This window comes from Moschus berezovskii, chromosome 3, assembly GCF_049115385.1.
Source record: "Moschus berezovskii isolate FMDL1 chromosome 3, NW_MosBer_1.0, whole genome shotgun sequence".
Lineage (NCBI taxonomy): Eukaryota > Metazoa > Chordata > Mammalia > Artiodactyla > Moschidae > Moschus > Moschus berezovskii.
This window is the reverse complement of record NC_142462.1, coordinates 22,614,907-22,641,421: the sequence shown is the minus strand read 5'-3', so window position 1 is coordinate 22,641,421 and position 26,515 is coordinate 22,614,907. Positions and strand designations below refer to the sequence as shown.

General features: G+C 45.1%; 1 protein-coding gene across 2 annotated transcripts in view; it reads right to left on the bottom strand.

The window, feature by feature from the left end:
• Nucleotides 1-13,366, bottom strand: part of NXPH1 (neurexophilin 1) — a 373,820-nt gene extending 360,454 nt beyond the window's left edge. Inside the window, exons 1-2 of one of the 2 annotated variants that reach the window (XM_055420494.2) lie at nt 12,844-13,366; nt 11,841-12,004 (exon numbers count right to left, since the gene is read on the bottom strand). In XM_055420494.2, the coding sequence (XP_055276469.1) occupies nt 11,841-11,894 (54 nt within the window). In that variant the 5' untranslated portion in view covers nt 11,895-12,004; nt 12,844-13,366. Of the gene's footprint in view, nt 1-11,840; nt 12,005-12,843 lie in introns of those variants that run through there. The other variant, XM_055420496.2, reaches the window with a different exon arrangement.
• Nucleotides 13,367-26,515: the final 13,149 nt, after the last annotated feature.

The window sequence follows — 26,515 nt, the reverse complement described above, 5'->3', positions numbered from 1 at the left end:
TTATTAAATGCAAAGAAGTAAGGTTGAAAATATAACACAAGGCACACATCATTCAATAACATATTTCTTGTGAAAGAGGCAAAAACTCTGCCATGTTCTGCAAAATCTTGACATCAATAGCAATTAAGTTTCACATCAAGACCAGAGAAATACGACACTAACTACACATGAATAACGTCTTTTCATATGCAGTGGTTTGCATCTTTCTCTGCATTTAATCCTGTAAGACAATAAATGATGGCGCCCTGGTACAAAAAACTATTCACAAATTAATTGGAAAAAATATGTGAGTAAAAGTATTTTATATTTCCAATTTCAGAGACCATGTAGTTGGTCCTATTACCAACACCATAGCTGCTCCAACAACAAATCACAACTCATCATTCTACAATTCAGTTTTAGAATCAAACCTGGGATTAATTGTGGCATTTTCATTGAAAGCTTCTCAAACAAAAAGTATAATGAATCTCATGTAATCCAACACATATTTTAAAGAGTATTCCATCAAATATTGAGCTGCATTAGCAACGAATGGGGATGATTGATAAACTAGAGAATTGTTTTTCATTTAGAGGAGATGTTAACACAGTAGTCTAGTGGCCATTTTTACAAGGAGGAAAAAAAAAAAGTATGACTATTCTAGAAGTTTACCCAGTAAACTCCGAGTGAAGTGGGGGGAAGGAGGAAGAAGATTTTGAAAATGTCACTATGCTTTTACGCTGTATATAATTAAATTCTCAGTTCAGTAAGGTAGGAGGAAAAAAAAATGTTTCATTCCCCGAATGAAATGCACAGTAAGGAAAAAAATATCCATAGTAGGGCTTATGGCTTGTCTTTGAGATCATATACCAAGTGACAGATTAAAGAAAAATGTCACCTTTAATATATGCTTGGAGGGGAAAAAAAAATAATAAGGATCTCTCGTTTTTCTAAATTTTGTCCACATGAATGAAAAACAAGAAGATATTTATTTTAATAATTTCACTATATTCAGAAAGTCTATTTTTATGAAGTTTGATACTAACTTAAAACATATTGCATAGTACGGTGCAGTATCAGGCACTATATTCCATTTTCTTATTCAAAAATGCATATAGAATATCCAGTTATACAATACCAATAAGTATACTGTTGATCATTTTAAACAAAACAAAAAGGCAATGTTGGAGGTTATTGAGTGTGTGTGTGTGTATGTGTGTGTGTGTGTGTGTGTAACTTCATGGTAACTCATGGATCTCTTTGCAATCTACTAAGTCAATAAATGCATCTTTCCTAAAATTTTGATTATGTACTTTGATGTTGCCTTCGAACCTTATAATCAGTTTCAAAACTGTCCAAGTACATAAAATAAGAAGCAGCCTTAGGACTAGCACATCAGTGAACAAAGGTGAACAATAAATTTCCATCACATTGTCAAACTCACTCAAAACAAATATTTCACTGAACCATTTACAACTACTGATTGCACACCAAACCTGACTTTATATTCTTCCTATTTTAAATAGATATGATTTTTTACAAGGGCTTCACAAGTAAGAGCTTGTGAATGTAAAGCAGTCCATTAATTTTATATAAGCTGTTTTATATACCTATGGGCCTCTAATAGCATTCAGCTACAAGGTTACAAGGAGAAGTATCGTTTTCCAAAGTTCTGTTGGAGAGGCTGGCATACAAATACTTCACTAAAATTCCAGCTATCACGCCAATTGTTCTTCCTCACCCAAGCTGTGTTCATTCTACGGCTGAAAATACTGACATAAACAGGAAAACAGTGTAGTATCAGGTACTAGATCCCTATCAAGGAAATGGTACTGTCAGACTCAAGTTGGAATTTCAAGTCCAACGACTTACAAAAAGAAAAGAATTCTCCCATTATAATTTCCCATAGACTCCTTCAAAGAGTAGATGTACAGATGTATACCCAGCCTTGTTCTTACATGTGTAAGTGTATTTAACCTGTACATAGAAAAGGCTCTTCTAAGCCAGGACCTTTTCACAAGACTTTCTATCATAATCTTTCTGGAAATAACTTATCTTAGAGAAGGAAATCTGTGCCTCCTTCCTTTTAGCCTAAGACTGTCAGTTCTATTAATATTTCTGCTGATGTACAGCATGATGTCTCTATGCTGGCTCTGGAAGGCCCTACTACTCTGTTTGTAAATGTACAATGTTATGGGTCAGAGGCAGCAAGAAGCAGAAAAATGCAGGGCTTTGTAGCTGTGTCCAGCTAGCTGCTCCGCTCCCCACATCATACTACAACTTTGCCATGTTTAACCTAGTATGTATTTCCAGCGAGTGGTTAGCCTGGCCTTTTTTTTCCACTAAGTTAGTACAAGCTAATAAAGGTGTTTTTCACTTGATTGGGATCTCTCCTTAAACAGGCATGACTATGGGATAGAGTCTGGTTTCATAAAGACAGTCTTTTGCCAGACTTGAGAAAAGTAAATTAAAGGGATATTTCTGTTAATATCAAAGCAGGCTTATTACCTCAATATAACCACTTCCTTAATTTTCCTTTCTCAGCAGGCTATATAAATATAAATAAAAAGGTCTTCCACTGGATTTATGTTACATACATCTCACAGAGTTTAATTATAAAGCCTCTGAAAATGATCTTCATTTTCATGGTGGGGGGAAAGACGCCAATAAATCATATAGTCCTCGTATGGTGTTGGCTGGCTGTCTCTGCCCGCAAGGAAACAAAGACGACACTGAGCAGTAACAATATACCATGAAAAGCTGGGCTCGGAAGAAAAGAAAACCCCAGAGGAGAAGGATATTATTATTATCCAGTGACTGGAAGGAAGTCTACAACTTTAAATTTTGTTCTTATTAATGTTATTATAAATGTCATTATAATTATCATAGTTTTACGCAGTTAAGGAGGTAGAGTTAGAGGTTTCTTTTAAGGGCCACTCCCTATCTTCTCTGCAGCGCTGATGTGCTAAAACAAGGGAAGGGCAGTCAGATGAAGACCAAGCACTCAAACACAGACACATACACACACACACACCCCTCACCTCAAAGAACAGTGAAGACGCTTGTACAGGAATACAAGTTTTATCCCAGCAAGGGCCTACCAGAAATGTCAGGCAACTCCTGAGAGTGAGAAAGACTGTGCCACGGAGTGAGGGCTCCACAAAGGGAGAGAAATGGGGAACACTATGCAATATACTAGGCAGGACCCTCAACAGTTCAGCGGCTTCAGTGAGCGCACGTGGGGCCCACTCCCACTCCTGGGAAACTGCACCTCGCTGGCCTGCAGGCAAAAGGCCAGCATCTCACCTGCAGCAAGAAGAGGCCGTTCTCACTGGGCCCTCGAGAATACCCTGGAGGCGTTATGCTTAAACCTTCTCTTCCCTTTCTATTCAATTTCCGACCTCTCTTCGCCTCCAGATTCGTTCTCCTCTCACGGGCTTCCATTTTTTTCCAAGCTGGCTTCTCACACGGGTTGATGGAGCACTACCAGCCAGACCGCTGCTCCTTTAATACTGCGGGGATTTGCAGAATCGGGCGTCCAGAAAGGATTGACTCTGACGCAAGGGGCGAGAGCAAAGGACGGAACTTCCCCGCCAACCTTCCCCTTTGACACAGAGAACCCCTAGCGCCAACGCTCGGTACTCTCCAACTTATTTCTGAACCAAATCAACGTGTGGCCACCGCCGAGGAGGAACTGTGCGCACTTTCAGTGACCGCGGTGTCCGGCTTTGCAGCGCTGTGGAAGGCCCCGAGGGAGTGTGCAACAGCAAGGGGGCGAGGGCAGGGGAAGCAGAGGAACGACGTCTGTGTGTCCGTATTTGAGGGGCTAGGGTTGGTGGCATGTTTGTTTGTTTTGCTAAATAAATACGGAGAAATCACCCCTCTCCCCATCCTGGATCTAATGATGATAGATTCCACGCTGCTTCAGGCCCCACTCCGGGGAGCCTAACCACGGAAAATAATGAGGCTACATCCCCATTCGTCTGCATTAAAGGCGAGCCAGGCACTTTCGATAGCAAATATATCGATTCCCTTGCTTGGGCCGTGGTTTCTCCTGCTCTCAGTGAATAATTACTGCTCCTTTGGAAATTCATAATAATTAGGACCCCTCGCCTCATCCCAACCCGCGCTGCTTTTTAAAGGCGCACATCCTGGAGCGGAATTTGGGGGGCCTCAACCGTGCTCCCCGCAGGTGGGAAATAGGGCAGGAATCACTTTTCCCCACTTGGTTTTACTCTTTAGAGGCAGTTGATTCCCCTCCTCCTACCTCAGTTTCCTTGTCTGTCAAAAGAGGCTTTTACATTGTTAAAGACACTTACAGCTCTACCTCACTGGATTCGCGTTTCTGTTTGCGGGGAGGGGAGATTTAACAAACTGTGTGAGGGAAGAGGGTCAGGGGAGGAGAAATTGGAGGAAAAGGAGGATTCATCTCCTTGGGGACAAATTCAGTGGCAAACACGTGACGCCGCAACCAGGGAGGGGGCGGGAGGAGTGCTAATGAGAGGACCGCAAGAAACCTCGAGCACCTAGCGATCGGAGCTTCAGTTCATTTCAGTTCAGTTCAGCTTAGTGCTCCCCAAAGACTGGGAGGGGGAGGCGGGTCGTTAAGGTCGCGACTGGGCGGTAGCAAGGAGTCCGCGGAAAGCACCACTCTGCTGGCAGGGGCCGAGCCTGCGAAGCGGCTGCGAGCGAGGCCGGGCTGCTGGCCCCCGGCGGGGCGGAGCCTGTGGCGCTGTCCGCGGTCCTGAAGAATCGCTCTGCGGGCCGCGCTTGCCCAGCCGCAGGCCGCCGGCCACCGCCCCACTCACTCTCCGCTCTGCGGCCTCCCTTCGGAGAACCGCTGCAGTTCTGCCTGCTACCCCAGGAGCACCGAAGTTCGACAGCGTCGACAAAGAACTCCCCAGATGCCACGCTTTGGTGTGAGGGCTTGGGGTCCAGATACGAGAGGGCTGCACCTGCGAGGTCACCTGAAGCTAAAAGCAGACAATAGAGCTCGCAGCTGTGAAGGCGGGGATTCCAACTGGGCAACTTCCCCGGCGTGAACACTCCGAGGCTTCGGTCGGAAGACTGAGTTTCCGAGACGAGGGTACGAAGCCTACGTCGAAGGAAGTTTCTCGCTTCTAACTGTAGAAGACTACTTGAAATGGCCTTGAAAATCAATGGGTGGGAAGGGGGTCTGAGACGTAGGGCGGAATGTGTCAGGAGGACGCCTGCTCCCTCCGGTGGGGCGAAGGCGCCCAGCCTCTCTTTGCGCCCCTCGAGCCGCTGATTCGGATCCTTCCCGTCAGAATCCATTACGGTGGCGGGGAAGATGGGGGAGACCTGGCCAGAGACAGGTTCCGCAGGGACGAGCCGAGCCCCCAGGAGCCAGTTTCTAAGGAAACACTAGGTTTTTATAAGCAGCGATTTGTCTTATTGTAGGAGATAGAAATGGTACAAGAAAAGCCTCACGGTTTCGCATTCTCATGCAGATGAAGCGGTGAGCTGAGGCTGCGGCCTGCCAATCCCTCTCCCCATCGTATTTCCGGCTTGCGCAAGTAAAAAGCCCTCATTAATTTAAAGGAAGCAGGAACCAGAGAAGGCGTTTCGCTAGCCGCGGAGGGAGAGGCACTTGCTGCACTCTGGCTGTTCCCGCGACCCTACAGCAGGCACACACCAACGCCCCCACTCCGGGTGCCGCCTTGTCTTCCAATACCCCGAGCCCCCGACCAGACGCCAAGGATCTTTCTATGACAAAAGGATCCTAAGAAAGGGAAGTCTCTCCACCCCACCCCCACCCACCCCCTGCCAGCCCCCACCTCGGTAGTAAACAAAATATACTAGGGAAAACTGTTTACAGAGGAAGTAATTAGGTTTTCAGCCCGCAGCTGAATCGCGGCGAGCTCATTAGAAGTTTAAACAACAGCCAGCAACCCGCGAGGGTAAGACAGCAAACTTGGAAAATGCGCACAACCTCTCCTGGGCGCACCGAGGAGCTTGAAGAAGCCGCCGGTATATATCATCTCAATAAAAAGCCACTCTTGGAAAGCTTGCATAGTAATTGAGACGGGCGCTCTTTCCTGATCTGGGTTGGCATTTTCTCATCTTGAGCTGACAGAGCCAACTCAGGAAATTGCCAGTAATATTCATCTGGGGAGCACTTTCATTAAACGTAATTCATTCGACTTTCACAATAAATTGAGTGACATCCTTACAGCGGAACCTTTTTATCCTTGATTAAGTGCTTGCCAAGCTTTGGTTCCCACTTTATTGTCACATTCCTTCAAGCGGAGTCGTCAACATGCCAATCGGCAGCAGAAAAATGCGCGCGCGCCGTGTTTACCAAGCTCCGGGAGGGGTTAGTGCTGACTTAGAGAAAAAAGCTGGTCGCGAGCTTGAGCAGCGGATAAATCAAGATCGCAACTTCCTGCAAACAGTCGGCAGGACAGGCTAGAGGAATGTAGGCGGAGGCGAGGGAGCAGACCCGACTGGCCATCCAGCGGCTCCTAGAAGTCGCTGACCGGACGGCCTGACTCGCCTACCTCTCCCTATTAATTTAAATAGTGAGGACTCGTTAAGGTCTTGGAATGAGATCTGAAGCTCTTAAAGCCCAGAGTTGCTTTAAGGGAACTTTCCTGAATCGAATCAGACCTAGACAATTGTCTTAAAAAAAAAAATCTGAAAGAAGGTACACTTCCTAACTAATCACTTGAGAGCAGGCAAACTTTCACAGCTTCCATCAGCTTTCTTTATGGCCAGAAGAGTGCAAGGAAGAGGATTCCCTTTTTAAGGATTCCCTTAATATCACCGCCAGGACGGTCAAACTCACTGATAGCTTTTCAGACCCTGGAATCCCAAACAAGGCTGACAAGTACCTGGGTATTTCAGAACTAGGTGAAACCAAGAAGGCATCCCTCTACCAATGCCTGGCCCCTTCTCCCCCACCCCTTATAAAAACCAAAGAAGCCCAGAAAATTGCTTATTTGAAAAGGCAATATCCAAATGCTTTCACCACTCAAATGCCCTCTTGAAAATATTGTCGCTGGTGGTTATTACCGGAACAATACTGTCAATTTCTGTAGTCTACAGGAAATCTTCCCTCAGATAGAAAAGTAAGACAGTGGGCACCTATCTCAAAAAAAAAAAAAAAAAAAAACACAATTTCCCTGCCACCCGATATATTTTTCACCCAGACAACACTTCCATTAAGGAGGAAATAGCCGTCAACAATTTGAAGCCAAATGGAAATCAACTTCACACAAAGAGGAGCCACGAACTTAATGGCTTTCTGGGAAAATATTGCTGAGGAAGTTGGAGCAATTCTAGTTCTCTCCATCTAATGCTGAAAGCGGTTTTCCCAAAGCTGTCACTGGAAGGCCCCAGACCACTCTCATCCTCCTGGAAGTGAGCAGAAGTGCGACCAGCCAAGCGCTTTCCACACACCCAGGGAGCTGTTTGTTGATCAGTGGAGAGTTGAATGTTTCAGGGAAATACCTGGAATAGTAACACCGTCTCCTCTTACAGAACCCTGGAACCGGTCTTGAGACTGATGAATTCTCATTTTGTGCTGCTGGGGCATAGGCTCCTTCACAAAGCTAGGTTTAATCCTGTATAGGGAAGGCTCAGCTAGGGCAGAAGAGTCAGGAAATTCAGTGGAACTGGGTAACTTACAGTACTGCCTCCAAGAACTGGCCTTAACAGAGAACACTGAACAGCCACTTTTAGTGGTTAATGGGCTTCTCTTTTCAGGAATAGGCTGAAATTAATTAAAATGTTCAGTGGCAGCTGGCTTAATTTTCAAAGGATGGGAGATACATATATCTAGTCCAAAAGGATAAGCATTGGTGGTCTCTTTCCTGCTAATTTTCCCTTAGTTTCCACATTTCTTAACAGCCATCTTCATAAAGAGTGGAATTCACCCAAACCGTCTGGCTTCTAACAGTGTAGAGGCAGCATTCCATAAACATATTAACCACACTTTAACCTCTATTAAACAACTGGCATGGAATTAATATTTTAAAGATACCTTAAATTCGAGGGAATAGATGAATCAGAATGGTTTTTTAAGCACAAGTTTAAGAAAGAACTTTCCATTTTTTGCCCTTCTTGTTTAAAAACCAACTAGATCATTAGCAAATTTATATCCTAGAAGAAATGGTGGAAACTAAATTGGGAGGACAAGGGAACTCTTCTTAGAATAGACCATGAATATTTGACTTGATCACAGTAACATCATTCAACCTCTAGTCAGAATCTAGGAATTCAGTTTCTGAGTAAATTTTTTGTTAACATGCCCTGGGAGTGCTCATTAGACTTAATTCTTGACTCTTAAAATTGTCACAGGTGACCCCAGGCAGGACCCCTCTGACTTTTGCTGGGAGGTGCCCTCTCTATGTGCCCACACCTGTCCTTCAGTTCACAACTCAATGTAGGACCCACCCCCATTCTTCACAGTCAGAAACCACATTTCCTTAGATTAGTCAGCATGTGCTTCAATTCTGTTAAAATGCTGTTGTCTGTTCCCCCATTATATCATACTGGAAATATTCTGGAATCAGTCCAGAACTGACAGGGGAATAAAGATTACAGGACTTTTTTATTTTTAACAAGTATTGTTACACTATAGGTTCCTCTCCTGCTGACTTAAGGTTTTTAAATCTGCAATTCAATAACATTCAGTAAACAGAAGACTTCCTTGCCTCTATTTAAAAAAAAAAAGATTTCCCACTTCCCTGCATTTATGGCTGGAGTTAACCCTGTAGTGACTTTTGAGTATCTTAGCTGGTATGCTTCAGAAGGTAACTTTGCAGATAACATTTCTAATTAACTTCGCATTGCAGTAGTACTAAAATAAGCTTCTTGTTTGAAACGGGACAGACTGATCTCTTAAAACACAAAAAGATTCAAAATATTCAAGCTAGAACAGGCATTCAAAGAACCTGGGCCAAGAAACATACTCTGAGAACATTCACCTAAATACAAGCAGGGAACTGTGGCTTAAATACGGAACACTGAGCTGCTGGTTAGAGAACTGTTTTTCATTTTCAATAAACCTCCCCAAATTTGGGAGTAGTTAAGGCATATCTCTCTATATAAGTAGATGCCTAAATATTGTTGTACAGGAGATACCTAAACAAATCCTACTATTCAAGCATAATGTGTGATTATTTCTTGGGAAATATAACTGGGTTTCGAGGGTCTTAAAGAGAAAGGTGCACTGTAATATCAGCTATGAGACAAGGTACAAACAGTGCCCCGTCACTTAACTTGTTGTGTGAGTCCATAAAGACACTCAAAAATTTATTCATTAAACTCATCCCTGGATTGTGTCAATTCAAGGGGAAAAATAAAATTATGTTTATGCCACCCCTGACTTTTTGGAGTGTAACTTGAAGCATTTCCCGACAACCTGCAGGCATCTATTGCAGTTTCTTACAGAGGTCTGGGCTGTTGTGGGGTGTGACTACTAACAAATGATAAATTCAGTTACTGTACCTGCTATTTAATAAAAAAGATGGAGAGAGAAGATTTGACCACTTCTTGGTCCACCTCATTGCCCTAGAAGTTTAATCAAGGGTTTCCACTTATTTACTTGCCTAAAGCCATCCTGTTCTAACTGCCCAATTCACCCTTCTAAATTCATTTTCATGGGAAAAATCAGCTTCTTTCTCCTCTAGGAAAACAGCTCCGGATTTTGCCGACAAATAACCATGGGACTCCCTGGAAACACTGCCTTGGGTCACAGCCACCAGCCTTTTGTTTTTCGTGGTGCGTCTGGTTTCTAATCCCCGACACACAAAACAACTTTAAATCCAAGAGAAAAAGAATGGACTTCTAAATCGCCTTCTCTATTTTATTGTCCACATTTTGTATGGTTTTGAGTGAAACTGGAAAAATTGTCTCCTTTCTCTGTGTTGCCAAAAGGCATTCAGGTAATGAAGTCTGTAACTAAACGGTAATTGAATCAGCATAATTTGCACACTGAATGGTTTTCAAATGCTCCCAGTTTACAATTAAAGGAGAATTAATGCGCTTGTTGTTGAGAACGCAGAGCATTAGAATAAATCCAGCACTGTTGTTGTAATGAGTGGAAAACGGTTTAACTGCCAACAAACACATTTAAAATTTAACACAACGTATTGATTTCACTTCTGCTTTTGATAGATTATTTTCCAGACTATCGAAATACTTGCTCCAAGCAATAAACTGCACCACAGCCGCGAGCTTTTGCCGTGCGTTCATGAGCACAGTTCAAGGACGGAGGAACAGTCCGGAGGTTCAGGTCTTGCGTAAAGGTATGCAGAGGAGAGGGGCAGGAGGGTTTCCATGGTCGAGGGAATCCTTCATATTCCCCCTCGGTCGCTTTCACTTTGCGGTCCCTCCCCTTTCTTTCAATAAACAATTCCTGGGATTCCTTAGGCCAAACTTTCTGCCCTGCATCTCTAAGCTCTCAATGTCAGAGGGTTTACTGGACACAGGTGGGGGCAAGGTGGATTGAAGATGAGACATGGGAAGGACACTTTTTGCATTCTGTCTGCGTTCCAGCCGGGGAAGTCACAGACTTCGGTGACGGAGTCAGAAAGGCCGTTCTTTAGGATTGGCTGCCCCAGCTTTCACCTGTTTACCCCAAGGTGTCCTGTAGGCGAGGACACTGATGCGCAGCGCCCTCTGGCGTCCGCGGCTGCCATGGTCAGGCGATAAAGGTGCAAAGACAGACACTGAGGGTTCTTGGATTCAAGCTGAAACACCCTCACATTCATATTCACACACGTATACTTACACAATCATTAGCATACAGAGAGTTCACGCGACTAGCAGCCCTGAAGTCACAGGCACCAAGACAACGGCTGGGAAACGCTTGCACCCAGGATTGTGGGTTCTGAAGCCCTTGGGATTAAGGAATAGCAATACTCACTCCATTCACTACGCAACCCATCGGACCTCTCCAGTGCTTCTTGCCCCCAGTCAGAATACACAGAGCCCTACGTGTGCTCCTGCGGCCCAGAGGTTGGTTATGGAGTTCCGTGCCCTGGGCACACAACTTCTCCAGCAGGTTAAGATTGTCCCTGGCCCTCCCTGAAGCCAGACCCAAGAAACTGCGCTCTGGGTCTTGGCTCCAGGCGGTGCCCACAGCCACCAAACTACCCATCCACCACCACCACCACGGCAGAGTGCTTCCCTCTAAGCCTCCGCCACATGACAACCCCAGTTCCAACAGTGTGCAAAGTCCAGAGCCCAGAAAACTCGGCTCAGGAGGACTAGGCAGTATTTGCTCCCTGATGACAAGGTCTGCCAGTCCCTAATAAGGGGCTCGGCACTGAAACTGGGGCACCAGTGGAAACGAGAGACCGGGAGGAGAGGGAGGGAGAGCCTTTATGTGTTTGCTGGGGCATCTCGGACCTGACTGTCTGAAGGCTTGTGGTCTTCCTATCTGACAGCTACACTTGCCCCGTCTGAACCCCGCAAGCCCAGCAAAGTTGCCCGCACTTCCTTACATGACACATATCCAAGCTGCGGGTTAGGCGGGTGGATTTACCTTCAGAGCCTCTGGATGAACTACTGAGAGTTCCCTCTCTTCCACCCCTTCTCTTTGCCATCTCTCTGCATAAAGCATCCCGTCCAGCTATCTCCTCGGTTTCTGGGTGTCTAGGGCGCCCTGGACGCGATTTAGACTCAGGCACAGGAGAGGGTGTACCGGAGCAGGAAACCCCAGAAAACCCCACAGGGATCCGGAGACCAGCTTGCCAAAGTTGTGCCAACACCGTCGCTAGGAACGCCGCTCCCGCTGAACTGACGGTCCCACCCTCCTCCCGCGCGCCCCCAGTTGCCTGGCCTCGCGACCAGGGTGGGATCGAGGGGGCGCGGGATGGGCAGCGACTTACCAAGTAGACGGTGGGCTGCAGGAGGAGAAGCACGTACCAGCACGCAGCCTGCATCCTCCCGCGTCTCAAACTTCCTCGGCGGTGCCTTCGCTGAGTCTTTGTTCCTTCAGAAACATAGATCCACCTGACATCCACTTTACAGAGCCAGGAGCGCTCTCAGCAGCCTAGACACAAATGAAATTAGACATCCCATGACCACGCGGGCAAGGTTAGGCTTGGCGACCAAGCAGGGAAAGGGGGTCGTGGCGCGAGGGGTGGACCAAAAAACCCGGAGGTGGGGGAGGCAGGAGAAATGCAAAAGCGAGGAAATCCAGCGCCTGAAACCCGAGAGCGCGCCGTCGTCCGCAGGCAGGCGGGCAGGAGCGTTGGAGGTGGAGGGGCTCCTTGCGCGGTGCGAGTTCCCGGGCGGTGGAGCCGGGAGGTGACGGGGCACACAGAGCCGCGCGCAGGCTGGTTCAGAGCCCAAGCCTCTCTGTCAGCGAGACCTGCCCGCGTCTGATGGCCGGGCGGCTCGGACTGAAGGCGGCGGCTGGTACTCCGCCAGCCCTGGCAGCGCTCACACACATCCACACCAGCAGAGAGAGACGGAGAGAGAAAGAGAGGGAGAGCGGGCGAGCGCGACCGAGCGAGGGGGCGTGCGGAGAAGACGGGGCAGGTAGAGCTGGCCAGGGCTAGGTGCTGGGTGTCTCCGCGCGCGTGGTGCGGTGGGGGTGGGAAAAGGGAATGCAATTTGCATACAGGAAAGCCAGGCTCAGTTTACCCATTCGAGCGCCGGGTACACACGGAGATAACACGCGCATACACACGTACTACTGTTTTCGAGGCAAGGGGCACAGCCAGTTGCTAACTTCTGGAGCGGAAGCCTGCCCGGGTCTGTAGGGGTCACCGCCAGGCGCACTCCGTCTCCCAACCAGCGGCTCTCCTCGCCGCCCCTTCGTGCTGCCCCACCACCCCAGCCCAGGATATCCCCCGTATCTGGACTGTGAAAGCGAAGGGTACGTACCGCACAGGACTGGGGGCGAGTACAGCGAGCAGGGACCGCTCTGGGAAGGCTCCATGGGGGGGAGCTAGCTACTCGGGCCTGGCGTCTCCGGCGCCCCGGACATGCCCTCCCTGGCGCTTCATCTCCATGCCCGGGCGCGGACCGGTCCCGCTGCCGCGTTCACCTTCGGCGGAGTCGGCGTCCCAGTGCCGGGGTCGCGCTCAGGCTTGGTTCCGCGCGAGCCTAGGCTTGGCACAGTTGGATTCACGGCGCAGGAAACTTAAGAGGCAAGAGAGGGAGGGGGAAGTAGAGGAGGAAAGAGAGGAAGGCAGAACGGGAGGGAGGGTGAGAAGCGAATGCGCCGGGCTCCGGCAGGCGCCGGAGGGAGGACGGGACTGCCCGCGCTGGCTCTGGGACGAGCAGTCCAAGGCGCCCTGCTTCCCGAGGCTGCCGAAGGATGGGAGAAGTGACTTCGGGGGAAAAGACTGGGCAAGTCCTCAGGACTTGAACTTGAGAGAGAAGACGCTGGCCTTTCGGAAGGAAAAAAAAATGCCACACAGCAGGCGCAAGCAGTCGGAGTTTCAGAGGAAGGGGTGGGGCGGCCAGAGCCTGTTGGATCCTGGCTCACCTGCGGCTGCACCTCTCCCCGCGACACGGAGAAGCCCGAAAGCCACTCCGCAGCGGAGTCGCGGGCTCTGGCCGCGGTCCTGCCCCCACCACTGGGGGACGCTCTGGAGCGCGCGGGCGTTCTGGGCGCCGGTGCCCCGGTGCTCTCTCCGCAGGTTCGCCGCTCGGCTCGCCTGCCTTCCTGACTTCAGGCAATGACCTCGGCACGTGGCTGAACGACTCCTCAGAGGCCAATTAGGACCCCGTGCACACCGATCCCGCTCCCAGGCCGGGCCCGCTGGGAGAAGTGGTTCTTACGGCGTCTCTGGTGGCCGCAGTGCCCCCTTCTCCCCGGGGGGCTCGAGGAGGTCTGCGACTGCCAGAGGAGTGGCGGGAAGCGTGGTGGGGCGGTGCGGAGGGCGGGGATGGGCGCAGGAGGGCGCAGGTCTGCCGGCCCACCCTGAGCGCCTAGGCGGGGCACCGCGGACCTGTAGCTGGGAGCCCCGGGACGCGGGCGCTGCGGGCCGCCAGCCATTGAGCGCGCGACCGCCGAGAGGCTGGGCGACCTCGCGCTCCACTCCTCGTGGCGGGCTGGGCAAGCAGAGGAGGGGTGGGGGTGGTCTGGGAGGGAGGTGGGCTGGCGGGGGAGCCTGGAGCGTTTGCCACTTCCCTCGCCGCTAACACCTCTTCCTCAGCCACTATTTCCCAGTCTCCGACTCCGCTCTGACTCCCACTGTCACCGTTTTTCGTCATACGTCCCTTGCTGTCTCCACTCTCACGGTTTTTTCTGCCTCCTCTGTTTTTCGTGTGCTCTATGCCTGTCCCCCGGGGTCCTTCGCCCCTTCCCGGGTCTCTCAGGACTTCTGACTCTCTCCCCTCCCGTACGTGCGTCTCGACCGCACCCTCCCGTTCCCTCTCAAGCCTTGTCCTCGTCTTCTCCCCTTCACCCTGCCCATCACACTCCAGGCCAGCTTCGATCACGGCCGGTGACATCCTAGGGCCAGGCCCTCTCTTGCCAGTGGGGCCGCCAGCACCTCCTCAAGGGGTCCAGACTCGGTCCGCTAGTGCAACTGCGGCTAGGGACATTTTCCTTCCTCCTGCCTCGCCTGCTACCTCTCCAAGCCTATCCGTCACTAGTGCCTGGCCTGGAAAGCTGCACTCTGAAGGATAACAATTCGATATAAGCGTCGGTTTGAAATTTACCTTAGGAACCCTAGTTCGTGACCATCAAAATGGAATCGTGATTTTTAATGAGTCTCGGATTGTCATTTCCTGGAGCGTGGCTGTTGCATGCCTCGGGCTCTAGTGTTCCGGCTCAGGTCAGTCTGGGCCCAGACACAATGTACCCTCTACAAAAGAGGTCTCCGAGGACTACAGGTCAAGTTCCCCTGGGGAAAGCTGGTAACCCCTCACCCCCCAAAATAGCAGTGACAATCAGCAGAACTACCCTTTCCTAGAGCAAACCAGAAGGAGGCTCATTGAGACCTTGTCCTGGAATCAGGCCTCTAGTTTAGATCCCTGCTGTAGGACATACCTGTCAGACACTTCCTGGCCTATACTCCCCCTTCCAAGCTAAAAATAGCTCTTTAAAGAGCAAGCTCTTCTACTCTGGGAAGTTGTACACTGCCTCTGTGACCTCTTGGAATTCATCGGGGGATATGCAGAGTAAAGTGGTGAAGCACATTTTCTAATTGGGACTCTGAAAATGCACTTTCGAAAAAGATACACATTTATATATAGCATGGTTGCAATGTTATCTTGGCTATCTTCACTTACTAGGTTTTTCGTGCTCTTAAAAAGTTTAAAGAAGAAAAATAAACACCCGTATTTGAGGCTGTAGGTTCAGAGTAGGGCAAAGGAGGCTTTGTCTGATTTCCCCTCTGAGATTCGGCAGCCATCCTAAAATTGACTCCCATTTGTTTATTAGCTCCTAGGCCCTCCCCTGCTGGAACCTGGAGCTGGAGTGAATGCTGCCTGCCTCTGTCCACCAGCTCAAGTTCCGTGCCCTCTGTACTGAGCTTGCATCTGACCTTTGGGAAAAACGAGAAAGAATCAGGTCAGCTTCGGGATATAAGTTCTTTTTCTAAACATTACTTCAAAAACATTCTGCCTCCAGGGCCATTTAGCCTTAAAAAATTACTGCTCGTGAAACAGAAAGACTGCCGATCAAGGACCTTAAAATCTCTTTCTGAATGGGGCTGATTATTTAAGAAAAGCACCATAGGCACCTAGTAACGGGAACTGGTCTGACACTTTGTTCTATGACACAGGGTGCCAAAGAGCTTTTTATGGTAATGATCTGAGACCTTCCGCCCTGACATTCAGCTCTCAGGGATCCTGTAAGACTCCTTGCCTGGGATATGAAACAACAGTGGTTTGTCACTTTTTGTCTCTCTGTAGGAGTCTTCTTTTCCTATAGTGCTCAACCAGAAAAGGACACTAAGCTCAGGAACACTGATAAATTTATAATTGTTTCTGTTAAACCTCTCCAGTTTTAATAAGATAACATTAGTGGGGGTGAGGGGAGGGGTGACAAGGATGGCTGGTTCACCCTTCTTTCCCACCACTTGCTTTAAAAAGAACTAAAAACATGATTCGTGTACATTCTTCTGTTGAAAGTCATATCCTATGCTAAAATGCACTCTTAGAATTCATCCACAATCAGACTTACAAAGATGGAACAAAAGTATGATTATCCTTAAGGAATATAGTATTCATGCCCTTTTTTTTCAGACTTTAGTCATGTTGAGAATCCTTTCAGAAATCATTCTCTAAATTTTGCGTGATGCAACCTAATATACATATAAACAGACTGAATTATAGCCACAGTAAAACACAGTCCCCTGCCCTTGGCTTTTTCCCAAGTCTATCTGATCCAATCTGAAATGAATATTATAAAGCAATAATATATATTTATCTCCAAGAAATATATTTTTAGAAGGACTTTTAGAAGCCCAAAAATGGCTGACCTCAAAAAGGAAACAGTGATATTAAACAATTTTCCTGATAATTAAAACCAGAACAAATTAAAATTAGAATTCATCTGAAATAAACTGATAATCCTGTTAACTGTAATTAGCTGTTTTGGTTGATTTGTTTTGGTTCATTTGTATGATTCTCTTTTTCTGAGGGGGAGAAGGAAGACAGGAGTTGAAAGTTTGAATTATCTTGGGGCTGGAGAGAGGAGAGAAGATTAACTTTTAGTTCAGTAAAACTCTGCTCTATGAACCTGTCTTTAAAATGCATGAATACCATCATCTTTTACCAAAATCCAAATAAATATGTTGTCATGAATCACCCAGCTATAGTCCTGCTTAAGCTTCAGGTCAAATTATATCACTTTGTACATAGTAAGTCCAGTGTACATATTTTTTCCCCAATAGTGCTAAAAACTTAAAAACCGTACATTATCCGTCTGCCTTGACCTGGTATTCACCTGTGGCATGACCTGGGAAAGTACTTGAAGATTCCCCAGCCTCAAAGTAGTGAAAGTGAAAGTGTTAGTCGCTTATCATGCTCCGCTCTTTGCGACCCCATAGGCTGTAGTCCACCAGGCTCCTCCATCCATGGAATTCTACAGGCAAGAATACTTGAGTAGGTTGCCATTCCCTTCTTTGGGGATCTTTCCGACCCAATGGTTGAACCCGGGTCTCCTGCATTGTAGGCAGATTCTTTACCCCTGCACCACCTGGCAAGCCTGGCCTCAAAACCCTCCCCTGTATAATGAGGAAGTAGGGTTAGATGGTGTCTAAAGTGCCTTCCATTTCTAAAATAACTTTATTCTGTTTCTGTATAATAAAATGTGAAGTCGTCTCAGGTTTAAAAATTTATTTCACAAATAACAATTTCATAATGCATTATGATTTTCAAAGATATTAATAATTTAAAAGAATATATTCTGTTCAGTGCATTTCAAAGATTTTAAGTCTAGTGTGTTTGTGGCCTTAAGGCCTTTTGGGGCATTTCTTCTCTGCCTCATCCTCATACCCTTTCTAATAGGTCAAAGGTCAGCTCTATTGCATTAATTACACAATTTTTTCATATAAATTGTTCTGCACATGTTTTTTGATGTCATTGATTTATGAGACTTGATACTGAGAGTGGCACCTTTATTATACATATGAATATTTGTTTAAAAGACGCAAAGTCATTTCCACTACTTTTGCAGAATTCCTGAATGTCACTCAGAACAATTAAACACCGCCAGGCCCCTCCACACCCCAAGCTATTTTGCTAATGGAAGGAAGTATCACTTGCAAAGTGATGTGATATTTGAATGTAGTAGAATTTGGCTAATAACTATGAGGCGTGTGTGCTAAATTACCTTTATAAGGACGCTTTAATAACAAGATCACTGGACTAAAGAGAAAATAGCCATCAAGCTCTAGAATTAAAAAAAAAAAATAAAGGGAATCAAAAAGCTTTAAGTAGAAGGCATTTTCTTTTTTAGAGGTAATTTATATGCTCAGTCTTTGTATCCATATTTCATTTATTCTGCTAGGTGAGGACACAAGGTTCTCAAAGGTAGGGCAGTTTTAATTATACTCACAGACTTTAAACAGAGAATAAACACAATAAGAGAAACTGAAGAAAATCAGCATTAAAAAGGCAGTTGGTTGTAAAAGATGGGAAGATCGGGGTCATCACCCAAAAGTTACAATTAAAACTTTTTTAAATACTGTGACTAAGCAAACCTTTTCGTTATAATCTAATTATAGAAATTCTTCATGGTGGGCCCTCCAGAGATTATTAATTGCCAGTTCCCTAAAGCTGAATCAGTAAAGATAAAGAACTTGATAACCAATGTTCTGTTAATAAAGTGAAATACAGCATATGCTTTCACCCAGGAAGAACAGTAGGACACTGAACCACGTAGAGATGGAAGAAATTATGAGGAAAAAAACTGCAAGCCCTCTAGTTACCTGAAAATCAGAAGCAGTTCTGAAAAGTGCATATTTCATCTCCATAATCTAAAGTACATGTACATTTTGAAACACATGTTTTTTCAGCTTTCTTTCTGATTTGGCAATATAAAGACAGAACTTAAAAATAAGGTGAGTCACACAGGCAGGGAACAAATGGTTCCTTCAGCCCTAAGATCAAAATGGTAAGAATGCCTTGGATTAGACAGCTTTTAAATAAGAGCTATCTCAGGGATGCAAAAACTCTGTTTCCCTTTTTAACATCAAATTAATGAAAACAACTACACCAGAATTTCACCATAATTAACTTCAAGATGATGCCATAAAAATCACATCATGTTACATTTTTCTGCTTCTCCTGGGTCTAATAATAAAATGTTTTTTGATAAAATTCAAAGCAAAATGGTCTAACATCAAATTCTGTATTAAACTGGCAGCAACAAGCTCCATAGTTTCAACAGGATTATAATGCCTACCATTTACTGAGTGCTAGGGACCATACCCTGGCTTTTATTTACATTATCTGTTGCTTCCCTAGTGATTCTGTGAGCATCAATCTGCAATTTAGTTTTATAAAAGGAAACCTCTCAGATTAAATAAGATCTCAGTCTTCACACCAGTTCCCTGTGGAGGCCAACTTAAAACAAATCTCAGCATCCTTGGACCATTCATTCCCCTTCCCTCCATCTTGTAAGTCTCTTCTCTCCTCAGTACCACCACTCTCTCTCCAAATTTTTCAACTAATCCTCTAACCATTCCTTCTCAGATTGAAAGTGAAAGTGTTAGTCACTCAGTTGTGTCTGACTCTTTGTGACCCCATGGACTGCAGCCCACCAGGCTCCTCTGTCCACGGAATTCTCCAGGCAAGAATTCTGGCGTGGGTGGTCATTTCCTTCTCCAGGGGATCTTCCCCAACCAGGGACTGAATCTAGGTCTCCCACATTGCAAGCCGACTTTTTACCAACTAAGCCATCAGGGAAGCTTCTTCCCAGATGCATGCAGTTCATCTCAGGGCTCCATCCGTAACTCTCATTTTCTCTTTTCACTCTGGTTAGACAATTCTTCCTATTTCCACAGTTTCATTTATTACTTGACACTCAATGACCAACACGTTCATAAATCCAGTTCTGATATTTTTCTTGACCCAACTATTCAATTGTCTATATGTTCATTTAGATGTACTAGAGATGCTTAGAATTACATGCCTAAGCCGAACGCATTATATCACTATGTTACATGAGTATCCTGTTAGTTGCGGGATAGATTCTGGAGTTCTCTACTAATAACATGATTAAATACAATTAAGATACATGCCCTTTGCCAAGTGACCTCACAGTGAAATGGAGGAATATACCTCTCCATGTGTGCAAGTTTTTTGGTTTTTCCCTCTTTCCTTTCTTTCTTTTTTCCCTTACTTCCTGGGAAATCCTTCCTCAGGACTCCTTTTAATCCTAATCAGACCCTTCAGGAGGTACAGCATGTTCCTACCTGATCCTCTAGCCACCAGAACAGCAGATCAAGGTAAAAGCTGCATCCCTCAGTCCTGAAGGATGGGTCCTGAAATGAATAAACACATGAAGCAGACCAGACCCTGATTTGTGATCTGGATCACAGCCACCAAAGCTGATCTTATAGCCTCTTGAAGATCCAAAAGTAAGAAATAAATGCTTGTTGCTTAACCATCAGTATTTGGGGATTGTTAGTTTTACAGAATTATCATGACCAGAGCTGACTATTTGGTGACACCAATACTTTACTGGAAAACGTAAGAACTAGATGTCTTTTGCCATCTTTTTGTTTCCTACACATCAAAAATAAAATTACCAGCACCTCTCAATTTTTCACCTAATTATCGCGTGTGTCTCCTCCTCCATTTCTGCTTCTACTACTGACTCCATTTCCTATCATCAGTCACCTGGTCTATGGCAGTGGCCTTCTAATTGACCTCATTCTTTTGAGCTTCTGCCTCCATACAGATGCCCTCCTCCATGCCACCTGAACTACAAAGCTACAGCAAAAATGTGTTCACATTACAGATCCATTTAAACCTCACAGCTTCCCACTGCTTACAGAACCAAGTCAGACTCCTCAGCTCAGCACAGAAGTCTGCTTTTGAGCTGACCCCTGTCCACTCACCTGTCTTCAGCTCCTGCCTGGTCCCTGCTTGACTACATACTTTACACTCATTAGTTACAGGATCCTTAGACCTTCCAGATACACAACTGTAAGGCTCAGCCTGGCGCCTCTGCACCTTCTTCCCTTTGCTTTGAATTCTCTCAATTCAACCCAGGTGATGCTAGTGGTAAAGAACCTGGCTGCCAATGCAAGAGACATAAAGAGACGCAGGTTCAGTCCATGGGTTGGGAATATCCCCTGGAGGAGGAAACAGCAACCCCCTCCAGTATTCTTGCCTGGAGAATCCCATGGACTGAGGAGCCTGGCGGGCTATGGTCCATAGGGTCACAAAGAGTCGGACACGACTGAAGCAACTAAGCAAGCCATTCAATCTCTAGGTGAAGTCTTAATCTCCCTGCATACCTCTGCTCAGAGATTACCTTTCATCCACTCCACTTTTCTCAGAGATCCATGCATAAAACTTATTATTAATCATTTACACCATGCTGTTTAAATCTTCTCTCCTGGACCCTGTCATTCACTTTTGTACCCCTTGCCTTACCTCGAACTGGATTGAGTTGAACTTTCAGCCACGTTTGGAAAGCACAGTGTCTAGAAAACAGCCTAGTGTCCCTCTTGCAAGAAAGCACATCAGAGGCTCTGCAGGAGCAACTCTTTATCTATGAAGTGCTCAAATAGTGCATAATTAGAAAAGGTTTCAGGCAAATCTCAGCCTGGTGAAATGAGTAAAAGGAACAGAACCAGTGTGGGAGGCTTAGGTCAGAAGAAGCTCCCCCACCCTTCAGTTCAGTTCAGTTCAGTTCAGTTCAGTCGCTCAGTCGTGTCCGACTCTCCGCGACCCCATGAATCACGGCACGCCAGGCCTCCCTGTCCATCACCAACTCCCGGAGTTCACTCAAACTCATGTCCACACCCTCAAACAGTCTTCTCAGAATTAGGGGCTAATGAGAAATTTAGCCTGAATGGATTACTCTATGACTGACCCTTCACATTCATTAACTCTTCTCACTTCCAGGGCCAAGAAGGACATGGTACCAAAAAGTCCCCAGATGTCCCTAAATTCTAATTTCATCCTGCATAAAGTGCAGTGCAAATCCTGTATTACCTTCTAGTACCATCAGACCCTGCCTTACCCCTCCACCTTCAGCACCAGGTAAAAGAGGGAAGGTGATAGAGAGAGGGGAGCTCAAGACAGGAACGTGAACACCATGATCATAACTCCCACCAACTCTGGATCTGGTAAATGGGATTTAGGCCCATTAATAATAATGGGACTCTAGGCTTTATGATTCTGTGTTTCTGAACGAATCTTTTCAGTAGAAAGGAGAACTGTGTGGCCCATGGTCAAGAAGAAAACAAAAACACTAACACTTTTTCTTATCACAGTTACATTCCCAATAACATAGACACCTGTGGTTCCTGGTTTATGATCTCTGAGGTCTCATTAAGTACTCGAATCATGTTTTCATCCCTCCATTGATAGGACTCCAAAGTAACCTGTAGCCTACATTTAAGTGAATTCAATAGCCTTCCTCAATTTTTATATCATCAGTTCTGTACAAAATCATATGAGGTTTAAAGGCTGTGTGCCAAGAAAAGTTGGGTGCTACTAATGAAATTAGAGTAGCTGTGAATAGGACTTTGTGAGTATGCTGGGAGGGCATTGGGAGTATTGATAAGATTACTCTTACACAGATAGTGCCAGACAACAGCAGGGCATTTGAATGACAATATCTAAATGGCAAAACCTTCCTTTCCAGGTTTCTTTCCAACCTCTCCGACTGTTCCTTTTGTCTCCTACACTGGTTCCTCTAACTCCCTAAAAACTATCAATTTTCTGTTTCAAGCCCTCCTCCCCTTTGAACCTAAACTAAGATCTTCCGCTACCAGAGGGTATTGTCACTCAAATGTCCTACTGTGATCTGGCACTCAATGTATTATTATTACAAGAGTAAACTGACCAATACGCCCAACACCCTCCCAGCACACATACACAAAGTCCTATTCACAGTTACTCTAACGTCATCAGTAGCACCAAAATTTGCCTTTCACACAGCCTTTAAACCTCAGAATTCGCTCTCACTGTGTCTGCGTATATCTCATAGATGAGTCACATTATCCCATCACATCTCCCTTTGGAATATCTCTTTCATCCACCTCCTTATGACTCCTCTGGATCAGGTCTTCATCATGTCATGTCCAGACAGCTGCCTTATAAAGGATTTTCCCTGGCTATACAGTCTTTCCCAGCTCCCACTAACCTCACTGCTGTGCGAACCATAGCGGGAGGAGCTATGTCTTACTCACCTCTGTACTTCTAGCACTGAGTATGGTGCCGAACACCTAATAGATGCTTAATAAATGTTTGCCTGATGCATAGATTAAATTTATTATACCACCTCCAGATTGTTTCTTAAATAACACATTTGCTCTGTTACTCCATTGCACACCAAAAATAAAGCTTCTTTTACTTTCCTGTATCTATAGAGGGCTAATTTATGTACCCATTTACTTTTTTTCCAATAAACCATTTTTTTTTTAAGACAATCTTCACTTAGACACATAATAAGTAAAACAAAAACTCAAAGCTCCTCTGGTTGAGACTGGCAGAGAATGCTTAGAACCATACCTAGAGACTCTTCAGTCCACCTCCTTGCCTTTGTTCGACCCTCCAGCAACCCTAGAGCTAGTGACTGTCCAGGATACCCTAAGACAGTAGTTTCCAAACCTTAGTTTGTTTAATGTTCACCTGGGAAAGGTTATTAAAATCTGCTTTACAGGCCTCACTTTCAATTACAATTTATTGGTCTGGGCTTTGACCCTGAAAACAATGCATTTTAACAGCATCCAGGAAATCCTGATGAACACTGTCAAAAGGATACACTTTGAGAAAACTTACTCTACAAGGCAATAGATTGGAATTTAAAAATCCTGTCACACAGGATGACATCTGAACCTCTTGTGGGAGTAATTAAGGACTGTCAAAGCCTCATGAAACAATGACAATTGAGTAAAGATTGAAGGCAGTGAAGGAGTAAGCCATGAAGACATTTGGAGTAAGAGCTTTCTGGGCATAAGGAAAGGCAAGTGAAAAAGCTGAGAAAGAAGTACAACCTCATATATTAAAGGAACAGCAAGAATGCCAGTGTGTCTGGGGAAGAGTGAGCCAGGAAGAGACGACAAAGAGATGAGGTCAGAGGTGACAGACTTGCAGCGTCTGAAGGGCACTGGAGGAATCTGACTTCATAAGTCCTTATAGGAGGCTCTTACACTGAGCAAAGGAGTGACACGTCTGACTCACCTTTTAACAAGATTATTCTAGATACCATGTCAAAAACACCTTTAATAGGAGAAAGAGCAGAATGGGGAAGAACAGTTAGGGAAGGTTTTTACCCTGAGTATCCTGATTAATATGAAGAAGACAGAGAACAAAGCAAGGGAGAAGGAGAAGAAAAATTGACCGCTGAATGTGAGACATGTTAACATGTTGTTGGAGAAGGAAATGGCAACCCACTCCAGTATCCTTGCCTGGAAAATCTCATGGACAGAGGAGCCTGATGGGCTGCAGTCCATAGGGTCACAAAAAGTCGGGCACGACTGAGTGACTAACAATAACATTAACATGTTGTTTAAGATATACATTAGACATCCATGTGGATATATTGAGTATTATGAATCCAGAATTCAGGGGGAATGGCTTGGGCTGAAAATATAAATTTAGATATTATTTAGATGTTACCAGCATATAAAAGGTACTTAAAGATATGAGATCATCAAGGGAATCTGTGTAGATGAGGAGGAAAAGAGTCCTTGAGCATTCGTTGTTAAGAGGTCAGGACTGGGGGCGGGGAGGGCTCCAGGGAAGGAGACTGAGAGGGAGCACTCAGTGATGTAGGAGGGAGCCCAGAAAGAGAAACAGGCAACTCAATCAAATGCTTTGTTACATCAAGTAAGATTAGAAATGGCCATTGAATTTAGAAATAGGGAAATCTTTGGTGACCTTGGTGAGAGCAGTTTCAGTGGGTGGCTGAGGGGAAGGCTGAGTGGAGTAGATTCAACAAAGAAATGTAAAGCGAAGGAGTGTACCCAGTGAGGACAGCCCATGCTTGCAAGATAACTCTTTCATCCCTCTGAATTTTCTTCTTCCTGAGCCTGTACCAGCTACTACCAGCCTGCTCATTTTGGCATATTTATCATGTCTCACCCTCAATGATACTTAACTCCTCACTATGTTTATGGCTTCTTTCTCTCTAATTTGGAAGCTCTTAGTGGAGAGAATCAATATCTCCTTTTACAACCACAACACCAACCCCCTCAGAATTTTGCACAATTCTGTGCCTACAGTGAGTATTAGAAAATACATGATGAACTAAATAAATATCACCCTTATGGCATTCTCTGCCTTCTTTTCCAGCTCTTCTGCCTGATAATAATTTTAAGAAGACTGTAGGTCCAATTTCTACTCCTCATTTTGTCCTTTCCAGACCTTTATTGACCATATCCTAAAAACCAAGAAAGGACCTTAATCTCATCTTTTGCTGTGCGTTACTTTAATATATAGTTACACCAGATTTCAGGCTTATCATCTTTACCTCAACATCATGATGTGTTTTGAACTACTGGATTCAAAAAGTCTATTTTTCTATACCTTCCACTTGAAAAAATATCTTAAGACCAAGCTTAGCATTGTTTATTCTATTGATTAAATGGCACTTTCAGGATCAAAGAGAAACAAAACAGAGCCACACAAGAAGACACTTTATGAAGGATTAATATTTGGTAGAATGAGTAGGTAAACAATGGGTGGGAGGATGGATGGAAAGGACGTTACACTGCACAGTTATTTCATACCTCATATCTTATCTTCTTTAAGCTTTCAAGACCCATAGGATGTGGGTAATAAATATTTTATAAGACTATGATGCAGTAATCTTAAAGAAGCTGACCTGCCCAAGGATATCCTAAGACATGGAACCTGAGTCTCTGACTTTAGAATCCAGTCCTTCCCTGTTTCTACCGTGTAGATTCCTGAATAAAAATATAAAGCCACCTGAAACTTCATTCAAAGTGTTTTCCAAGGCTCTTCATTTAGAATTGAAGATGTTTTGCTGAATGTTTTTCAATGAAATTACAATTCTTTAATTCTATTTTTCCTTCTTTAATAACATAAGAACCACTAGTCTTACAGTTGGTTTGATCATTTAACTTAACAAAATATCAACAAAACTGTTCTTTAACAACTTCCTGCTTTTGATCTTTTCCATCTTTAAAGCTTATCAAACTACCATTGACTCAAACAGTAATGATTTACAAGTCTGAGTTTCTGAAACTCAGGATTAAAATGTTCTCTGGGAATACATTTCCTCTTTGGAGTGCACTTCTTTTTGCCACAAGACCTTCCTCTCAGATTTCTAATCTTAAGAGAACAATCAAAGACTAGTTTTATTAGGCAAGTACTTTCTGAGCCTAATATGAGCTGTGTACCTCAAATATATCTTTTAAATGTTCTGTTTACTTCCCAAGTATGGGAACTCTTAGGAATTTTGAAAGCTTTCTTAACCCTCTAAGGTCACTGGGACTCCGTTAGAGATCTGAGTGAATAATTACTAACAACTATCCCAATATTATTGAACCTTCAAGGTTAGCAACAAAAGTCTGGCAATCTTATTCACTTTACCTTTGGTCATGGGCTCTAAGGAAAAAAAAATAAGAAGGGAAAGTCAACGGCAACGTATGATGCTATGACGGAAATAAATTCTCTAATGAGATGGATCAGCTTGCTAAGCCAGCTACGGAGTTCACTCAGCATCCCAAGTGTCTACCCAGGCAGCCCTCGCTCTGCAGTTTATATCCTAACATCATCATCTGTCCCAAAGCTTGGAGTTACATTGAGATCTTCTATGGAGTGCTAGTTTTTTAAAACTTTTTATTTTTTATTGGGGTATAGCCAATTAACAAAAAACGTTGTGAGTTTCAGGTGAACAGCAAAGGGACTCAGCCATAAATATACACGGACCCATTCTCCCCCA